The sequence below is a fragment of the Equus caballus genome, chromosome 14, assembly GCF_041296265.1.
Source record: "Equus caballus isolate H_3958 breed thoroughbred chromosome 14, TB-T2T, whole genome shotgun sequence".
NCBI classification, from domain to species: Eukaryota; Metazoa; Chordata; class Mammalia; order Perissodactyla; family Equidae; genus Equus; species Equus caballus.
In genome coordinates, this window is record NC_091697.1 from 72,249,747 (window position 1) to 72,260,226 (window position 10,480).

The 10,480-nt window shown below is 39.7% G+C and overlaps 1 protein-coding gene across 3 annotated transcripts in view; it reads right to left on the minus strand.

Moving 5' to 3' along the window:
• Positions 1-10,040, minus strand: part of COMMD10 (COMM domain containing 10) — a 169,696-nt gene extending 159,656 nt beyond the window's left edge. The window contains exons 1-2 of one of the 3 annotated variants that reach the window (XM_001503485.7): positions 9,546-10,040; positions 8,084-8,174 (exon numbers count right to left, since the gene is read on the minus strand). In XM_001503485.7, coding sequence (XP_001503535.3) covers positions 8,084-8,174; positions 9,546-9,586 — 132 coding nt within the window. In that variant the 5' untranslated portion in view covers positions 9,587-10,040. The remainder of the gene's footprint in view (positions 1-8,083; positions 8,175-9,545) is intronic. The other 2 variants (XM_070233221.1, XM_005599502.4) reach the window with 2 other exon arrangements.
• Between the last annotated feature and the right edge of the window lie 440 nt (positions 10,041-10,480).

The following is a 10,480-nucleotide window of genomic DNA, read 5'->3' on the forward strand; positions in this document are numbered from 1 at the left end:
TCAGAGAAAGAGAACTCAAGAACTTAATTCCATTTACAATCGCAACAAAAAGAATAAAGTACCTAGGAATAAATGAACTAAGGAGGTGAAGGACTTATACAATGAAAACTACAGGACATTAGTGAAAGAAATAGATAATGACATAAAGAGATGGAAAGAGATTCCATGCACATGGATTGGAAGAACAAATATAGTTAAAATGTCCATACCACCCAAAGCAATCTACAGATTCGATGCAATCCCAATCAGAATCCCAATGACATTCTTCACGGAAATAGAACAAAGAATCCTAAAATTCATATGGGGCAACCAAAGACCCCAAATTGCTAAAGCAATCCTGAGAAAAAAGAATAAAGCTGGAGGCATCACAATCCCTGACTTCAAAATGTACTACAAAGCCATAGTGATGAAAACAGCACAGTACTGGTACAAAAACAGGCACACAGATCAACGGAACAGAACTGAAAGCCCAGAAATAAAACCACACATCTTCAGACAGCTAATCTTCAACAAAGGTGACAAAAACATACAATGGAGAAAAGAGTCTCTTCAATAAATGGTGTTGGGAAAACCAGACAGCTACATGCAAAAGAATGAAAGTAAACCATTAACTCATGCCATACACAAAAATAAACTCAAAATGGATCAAAGACTTGAAGATAAGTCCTGAAACCATAAAACTCCTGGAGGATAATATAGGTAGTACACTCTTTGACATCGAACTTAAAAGGATCTTTTCAAATACCATGTCTTCTCAGATAAGGGAAACAAAAGAAAAAATAAACAAGTGGGAGTTCATCAGACTAAAGAGCTTCTGCAAGGCAAAAGAAACTAGGATCAAAACAAAAAGACAACCCACCAATTGGGAGAAAATATTTACAAATCATACATCTGATAAGAGGTTAATCTCCATAATATATAAGGAGCTCACACAACTGAACAACAAAAAAACAAACAACTCGATCAAAAAATGGGCAGAGGATATGAACAGATATTTTTCCAAAGAAGATATACAGATGGCCAATAAACACATGAAAAGATGTTCAACATCACTCATCATCAGGGAAATGCAAATCAAAACTACACTAAGATACCACCTTACACCTGTTAAAATGGCTATAATCACTAAGACTAAAAATAACAAATGTTGGAGAGGGTGTGGAGAAAAGGGAACCCTTACACACTGCTGGTGGGAATGCAAACTGGTGCAGCCACTATGGAAAACAGTATGGTGATTCCTCAAAAAACTAAAAATAAAACTACCATATGACCCAGCTATCCCACTACTGGGTATCTACCCAAACAACTTGAAATCAACAATCCAAAGTAACGTGTATATCCCTATGTTCACTGCAGCACTATTCACAATAGCCAAGACATGGAAACTGAGTGCCCATTGACTGATGATTGGATAAAGAAGATGTGTGTGTGTATATATATATATACACACACACACATGGAATGGAATACTACTCAGCCATAAAAAAAGAAAAAATCATCCCATTGGCAACAACATGGATGGAGGAAATTACTCTAAGCGAAATAAGCCAGACTGAGAAAGGCAAAAACTAGATGATTTCACTCATATGTGGAACATAAACACATGGACAAAGGAAACAGTTCAGTGGTTACCAAGGGAAGGTGGGTGGGGGTTGGGCACAGGGGGTGAAGGGGAGCACTTATGTGGTGACAGACAAGAAATAATGTACAACTGAAATTTCACAATGATGTAAACTATTATGAACTCAAATTTAAAAAAAAAAGAATTGCTAATCAGAAGACTAAACCAAAGAAAGGCAAAAAAACAAAAAAACAAAAAAAACCCCCAAATAATTATTCAAGTAATTTCCGTTTGATGAGTTCTGCAAAAGTAATCGGTTATTACAGGAGCACACATAAAGCAGGAAGTTAACTCTTTTTTATAATTTCAATATTTTCCAAAACTTACACATTACACAACTATTTTTATAAGCAATATAGGAAAGAAAGAAAACAACTAACCCTCTAAGTATACTCTCTGGCTAGTCTCCTTTCTTTCATTTCCAAAATAATCTCCTTGATCTAAAGATATTGGCTTATCAAGTATGAAGAACGTACACTATTAGACCAGCTTTTAAATAAAAATAAATACTTTATCCAAACATACTGAAAACAACTTTCTCTACTGCTGTCTCTCCCCAACAGCAACACAGAGAAGGTTCAGAAGGACCACGAGTCCCTGCCTTGACAGCTTAGGATGAGGTACAAGTACATAGCCACAACTGAAGCAGCATTAGAACTCTTAAATGGCATATTTTTGGAGGCTAGTCACCAGAACTCCCAGTCTCTACTTGTTTTATGACTGAGAAAAACATGAACCACAATTGAGCAAAATGCCAATCACTTACCTCAAGAAAAATGTTTTGATTTAAAACTTCCAGAATCTCTGTGACTACCACACATCTTCTTGAAATAATGAGCTACAGCACCAGAGTTTATCAATATGAGGAATACAGTAACAGTATTACTTATGTATAATCACTGAACCACATGTTGCATTAAATTCAATGGAAATTTACAATTTAACTTCCAAAGAGGTCAAGCTGATTCCTTTTACTATATACCAAGTAACCTATTTTGACAAAATAAAAATAGTGACTGAACATGTATAAAAGTAAACTTTAGTGTTCCCAATATACACAAGAAAGTGAGATGTTTTAAAAAGAGAGAGAGCAACAAAAGGAACATTCTCAAGATCTTCAAGGGCATTATATTAATAAAGCGGTTTGGAGTGAAGGGAGACAAGAGAATATTTATCTCCACCATCCAACGAAACATCAGGCATGCACCCTTAAAATAAGATGGAGCTTAGAATATGTGAGCAGAACAGCAGATAGAGAATACAGCTATAAAACAAAGTTCCAAAAACATATTCAACACCTTGCTCCAACAATGACCCTGGGTAGATAAATATTACATTTAAGTCCCTCTATTTGCTTCCAAATAGCAGCAGTTTAACTTCTTTCCATCTACTAAAAGCAATCCACACATATTTGGGAGTTAAAAAGAAGGTAAAAGAAGACATATTTCTTTTTATCCTCTCAATGGGAAAAAATTAAGTCCTAGGTTTATAAAATTAGAGAGTAAGTGTCCAAGAAATTTAAATTTTAAAATGGAAAGTGGATGCTAATTTTTTCTATATTTAAAAAGCATATGCCATAAACATATATACACAGGCAGAAAGGAAAAACAACACTTAGGAATAAGGTACTGCTAAATGGATTGACATAGAAAGATCTCTGATTAAAGTGGTAAGTGAAAAAGGCAAATAGCAGGGCAATATATACAGTAAGGTATCACATATAAAAACACAGGCAAACCACACATTTCCGTATGTTTGTGCATGCACATGTGTGTGCACATCTGCATTTAATAATACATGGAAAAAGACTGGGAAAGATAAAAACCAAATTGATAAGGAAGGTTACCTCTAGGAAGGTATGATGGTTTTATTACGTCCACAAATTCTTTAACACTTCACCCTTCAAAAGAAGGAGCCTAATCTCCTTTCCTTTGAATGTGAGCCAACCCTAGCGACTTAACTTCTAACAAGAAGAATATAGTGAAAGCGAAGCTATGTGATATCTAAGGTTAGGTCATAAAAAGGACAGCACATCCCTCTCTTAAATCACTTGCTCTGGAAGGAGCCAACCTCCTTCTGGAAGAAGTCTGGAGGAAAGGCCTATGTAGCAAGGAACTGAGGTCTCACACCAACTGATGCCACTAGCTAGTCAGATTGGAAGGAAATCCTCTAACCCAGTCAAACCTTCAGATAACAGCAGCCCCAATCAACATCTGAAAGCAACTTCATAAGAAACTCCAAGCCAGAACCACCCAACCAAACCATTCCTAAATTCGTGACCTACTAGAACTGTGAGAGATAATAAATGTTCATTGTTCTTTTAAGCTGCTAAGTTTTGGGGTAATTGTAATTCAGCAACAGATAACTAATACAGGAGAGAATTAAGATGGAAGGAGTGGCAAGTGGTAACCAAGTGGGAATTTCAGTTGGTCCACATTGTTTAAAATTTTTAAAAGAAAACCTATTCATTAACTATTTGTGAAATTTAAAGTGTTATTAAAATGCTTAATTTAAGCCCTCTAAGTATTTTGAATTATATAGGGCACAAAAAAAAGTAAGTTAAAAGCTCCACTCTTGCAACTTCTCTTTTTCTTTTTTGTTTTTTGGTTTTTTCCTGAAGAATTCATTTTCTTAACATGAATGATGAGGGAACCAATCTCAATTCCACATATAGTTGAAATTGGGTCACATTCCTCAGAAAATTATAGAGTCTTCTATTCTACGAAAATAGTACATTATTTAAATAATTATGAAGGCAACTAGGTTTTAAAAACTCAGAGCATGGATTTAGAGACAGAGAGAACTGTGGTCCAGAGTCCGAGCTCTGACTCACATACACAGTCATGCACACACACAAACGCCACAATGGAAGAAGACACGGTACGAGTACTCTGCAGACATTATAACTTAAAGTGTATGTATATATCTTTCTTACCCAATAAACCAATTTGTAAGGAGCCCTCCACATTATATTAACTACAAAATAAATGCATTTTCAGAGATAAACTACCCTTTTCTCTTTTTTCCACATAGGTGGGGCCAATTCTTCTTTGTGCAGGACTATCTTGCACATTGTGCAAGACATTTAAAGTCCCAGGGCATTAAATGCCAGCGGCACCCTCCACGCATTGTAACAATCAAAAAAAACCCTCAGGCATTTCTATATGTTGGGTTTACATCTGTGATTATCCTATGTGTCATAATGGGGAAATACTGTGGTACTCACAAGTGAATCTATCAAGCAAATCAACTTCTATTTCAAACTTCTGAAAGAAATAGTTCTAAAATGCATGGCATCCCTTCTAGAATTTTGTAAACAAGGTATACCGGATTAAACTAATTTCTTGTGATGACTCAGGTCATAATTATGAGCATCAACGTTCTGTGCTACAGTATCCTAAAGAACTCCTAAGACACACTGATGCTTTTTCAGTTCAGTAAAAAAAACCTCAGGCCTCTGTGCTTTTATATTTCTTATGTATGACTTTCATAATTCTTCCATTTCATTCCATGATCAGTAGTCAATTCTTGAAGCAGTCTATATGCTCCATCATAGCAGCACCTTAATCCCTGAGTTTGCTGTTTCTAGCCTGCCAAGGCCAGGTCTAGACAGCTGATCTCTGAGAACTAGACATACAGCACAGTTACATTAATAGACTCTGTGTGAGGGACTAAAAGTCTCTCCTATGGAGCAAAGCGTATGCGTTTTTTTAATTGCATGAGTTGTGACAGCTATTTTTGAAACTCAAAAGCCATAAATGTTTCTTTCTAAGTTCCCAGCTATGGAAGTTAGTCTGACTTCCCCCAGTATTTCCCAAGGCAGATTCTATTAGCATGCTGGATGGAACAATTCTCTGTGCAGGACTACACACTGCAAGACATGTAAAGTTCCTGGGCATTAAATGCCACCCTTGAAACACTGTAACAACCCCCAAAATTGCCGTGTATTTCTACATGCTAGGATAGGCCAGGAAGATGGCCAGTTCAAAGAGGACTCCCAAACCCATACTTAGGTGTGCCCATATTCTATACCTCAGCTGTCTTAGTTTCCCCATGTTTAGTCCTACTAGGGATTCCAAGAAACTTGTCTGGACAAAACCAGATTTTCTCTGCCTATAAGCAGATTAAACTTGGTAAAATTAAAGTGCCAAGCTGATAACATTTAAAATAGCAACCAAATTCCTAAACCTCTTCACCAATCTACCTACATCAGGTTTCACTGTTCTAAGGGCTCCACTGTCTCAAGGCAAAGGCGAATTTCACAGACCAAGAGTACATAAAAGAAAGCTGGCAGATCCTGAATGTCTCCTCAAAATTTTGAATAAGAGCCTTTATCACAATAGGAGTCCCTCTGGAAAAACATTTCCTGAAACTGTCCAGGAAGAAAAATTTTGTACCTTTCCTGACTTTCTTTCTTAGCAGACAAGTAATCACATACGTGTATTTCTGTCTTCGGTTGCTTCAGCTCTCAACAACCACACCTCCTCATCTCCACTCCCCTACCTCTGACGGCATAGCATTCAAGCATCTCTGTGGAATGCTGCAGCCACTCAGCTTCTCTAAGATAGATGTTAACTTATTCTCAACTCCAGAGGTGACTGAGGGTCAAAGATAAACTAGACATCACAATTTTCCCTGCAAATGTTTCGTCCTCCCTCAGTATGAAGAACAGAAGATGTATATAAGTTTTTGTTCCATATTGTTTTATATGTTTAAAAAGGCAGCCATCAGCTCAGAAAATCAAAGCAGAATTTCTGTATCAACTGCCTGCATCATTCACTTTTAGACTGATTTATATATTATTTTGTACACTTTCCTGAGGTTTACTGTAATGGGATAAAAGGATGGATTGTGGGAGCAGGCTGCCTTACTAGCTAGCTGTGTGACCTTGGGCAAATTACTTAACTGGTCTCTATCTCAGTTTCTTCAAGAATAAAATAAAGATGACAACAGTACTGACTTCCTAAAGTTGCTGTAAGGATCAGATGAGTTAACCATACAAAGCCTTTAGTCACAGAGGGAGCACTGTGAATAGGACACGCCACAAAATGCAGCTGCTATTGTTAATGCTGTTGTTGCTCCTCCTGTCCATCTACTTCACCAATTCCTTACAGGCAGGAATTTAGAGGATCGATATTGGTTTTGTGTTTCCAACGGCAAGGAAAAGAATTAACTCCAAGAATAGTTACTGAGTGCAGATGGTATAAGTGTCATTGTATCAGGTACGGGAAATATAAAGATGAGTAAGAGATGATACTCAAGGTATTCAAGGTCAGAGAAAGACCTCATAATCATGAAACAAATACTTATGAGGCGGTACTGAAGTGAGATGAGAATGAACCAACTGTTTTAGAAGCACAGAAGGGAGAACAACAAACTGCTGAGAGTGAGACTGAAATCCTTGAAAGATGAACAGTTTAGTCACTAAAGCAGGGAAGAACATGGCAGGTAAAGGAAAGAGGATATGCACAGATACAGAGCTGAAAAAGTTCATGGTATGTTCTAGTAGAAGAGCGCAGTCTACTGTGACTGGAGCACTTGCAAAGCAGAGAGAATATAGGTTGTGGTCATATTATAATGTTATCATAATATAATACAACGTTAAGGATTTGGAACTTTTTCCCACGGAGCAACGGAAAGTCAGTAATGGATTTGAACGCTGTAAAGATACGATCAACTGTTTTTAGGAAAAAAATATTTGGAAGGATAAATGGAATAGCATTACGAAGAAGCGACAGGAAGAGAGAAGACTATAGACAGAGATACCAGTTTGAAGGTAATTACTGTAGCCCAAGGGAGGGAGAATAAGAATCTGAACCAGGACTATGAGAAGAACTTGGATTTGAGAGACACTTCAAAGGTAGAAAGGGCTTTGGGGCTGGCTCCCAGCCAGGCCAAAGAGGAAAGAGTCCAGGTTCTTGTTTAATGGTGATGCCTGGCACCAGGTAGAGCAATTAGTGGGTGCTCCATAAACATGTGTTGGATGGAATTAAATTTTTATACCACAATAAAGACGTTAAGTTAGATTGGTGACCAAGCAGTGACATCAACATGTCCAAAATAGCCACACAGAATTATTTTTAAGAGGAAGAATGAAATCAGAATTTCCCCAAAGCATGTTCCACAGAACCTTAGTCTCAAAATATATATCATGATAAAATAATTCCAAGGTTGAACACATTTGGAAAATTTTGCACACAGTATGTACCCTTAAATATTTACTATAAATACTACCATATAATATATTCTGAAAAGTTCCATAATAAGGAAAAAAGATTAACTTTAATGAAGACAGTTTCCCAAACTTTTGACCACAGGACATTATCAAATTTTCTAGAGACCCAGTGTGTCCGAGGACACCCTGGGGAACACCATACTTCCCCAAAAGTTCTTTAAGTAGAAACAGAGTTTCAGTGGAATCACAAGAAAGTATTATAAGCTATAAAAATGAAAAGTACAAACCTTCAGGTGAAGTTTTTGAAGAATTCGGGTGAGCAATCGTGGAAATCTTCCTATATCTATTGCATTAATCAGCGACACTGCTTTTTTCATGCTAAATAAATTCGTAAAACAAAGTTTTAAGATGAGTTTTCCAAGAGGAATTGTACTTACGTTAAGTACAGTTGTCTATAACTGCAGTTATCTATAAGTTTTCATTCCAACAATTCTGCTGTAAGGTAATGCTAAGTGAAATAATGAAAAATAGATGATGGCCAGCCAAGGAGGCACGGCATTTCCAAGAAGATGTCCCCCAAAAGTACTTCTGTTCAAAAGGTCCATTTGGCAAATTTTCTCTTTCTTGTGGGCACGGCAAACTACTAAGGGAAGCTTGCACTCTGCAGAGAATGGCACGAATTGCATGAATGGCATGAGAATGGCAATGGGTGTTTAAGCATCCACTTAACTCAAAATGGAACTCTGAAAAGAGTGAGAGGAGGGAAGTAGCAATTACATCAAAAATATAAAGAAAAGAATGCTGCATGGTAGCTAGTGGGGAAAAAACTACATACACAACCATGTGGGGTCACTAAGTACACAAGTGTTTTAAAATCCTGCTTCAAATGTAATAAGCAACTTTCAATTATGTGATAACAATACAACCACACCATCCTGGATATGGTTTATTGATGTGGTGTGTGTTACCCAGGACGCTGGTGTGAGGAAAGAAACTGGCTGTCAGAACTCAAGAAATCCAGGAAGATAGACAGAGATACCAGTTTGAAGGTAAACTTTAAAATGACAACTCTCTTCTTCCAGAAGATTCCTGCCCCATCCAGGCACTAAAAAGTTATTTTCCAACTTCAATTATCTCCCTATACACTTCAGCACTTTTTCCACATCCACACACCACCTGTACTACGTAATTACTTTTAATAAGATGCAATCATTTTTACTTAAATAGTTTTATTTTAAAAGGGAACTTTCTATCAACACCATGAACAGCAGACCTTACCTTCCCTAACTGGAAATTAACTAAAAATAAATAAAATGAAGACAAAAGTAATGTTACCAAATTCTGACTAGTTACTGAAACTCCCGGCCTGAGGCCTGCTCTACCTTGATTGAAAAGAGAGATTAACAAGACCCTCCAGCACCAACCGGGGTCTTTCTCATCATCATCAGGTCTGAGAACTGAAATCGGGAATAATGCCGCGTTATGCCGCGTTACTCCAGGTAGGCCTGGGACTTCTGATCCTACACTCTGAACAGCGGCACAGACCACACACTGGCGTACTGCCCTCAGCTGCAGCGCCCCGCGACCCCCCGAGGTGAACCACCGCCAAGGTCGGGGCGCCCACAGTCCCGTGCACTCCTGCGGGGCCCCCCGGGCCACTTCGGCTGCCCCGCGCCCGCCCCCCCGCGGCCCAGGCGACAGACAGCAAGGACATCCCGGCCCCGTCCGCGCCAGCCGGGGGGCGGCTACCTGGGGCTCTCCCGCAGGATCAGTGCCGCGGACGCCGCCATCCTTGAAGCTCCCACGCCCGGCCGCCGCCTGTCAGCTGCTCGAAGCCCAACCAATGGCGGCCACGGCGGACGGAAAGCCGGAAGGCCCAAGCCGCGCAGCGGGCCGGACGCCGCAGCCCTGTTCTGAGGGCCTGCAGGGACGAGGGGGTGTCCCCAGCGTCCTCCCCGCCACTCTAACCGTTCGGAGTTAGGGCTGTACGCGTATTAATTTATTTATATTTATACACTTATTATATGTGTATGCACATATCTGGATATGTTTTATGTGTATAATATGTGTATATTTTTATGTGTTACGGATGTAGTTTGTGTGTATAAACATAGGCATTTAGGCGTGTGTGCATATACATTTTTTTAAACAGAGAAAGTGTAGGCACTCCCGCCGTGTTGGGCCTGCGCTGCAGAGATGAGCGGCGGAGCGCGGTCCCTGGAACAGCCCAGGGCGCCGCGCATCACCCCGCGGGAGATGTGGTGCCGCCAGCTCCAGCGTGGGCGCTGTGCGATCAGCCCCGCCGCTGGAACCTGCAGCCCGGGAGCTCTGCAGAGCGCCTTGCGGAGTCTGCAGTATGTTGCGTCGTTTATTCAACAGGATTCGTTGGGTGCCTACTATGTGCCAGGCACCGTGCTAGGTGCTTGGGCTGCAAAAGACCAAAATTTCTGCCCTCAGAGATTGCCAGCAGTTCAAATGGACGAGCCTTTGTTGCGCCCTTCTTTGGGGTCTGGCACTGAGCTAGGTACTGGGTAATACGGAAGATGAAACGCGCGGCACAGACTGCCATTAACGATGTCACAAGAGAATTGGAGATAACATGGGTTCACGAATACCTAGGTCTGCCTTAGAGAAAAACAAGTAGTGCATTAAGGGGATTCAGAGGTGGGAACAGTGCTAAGGCA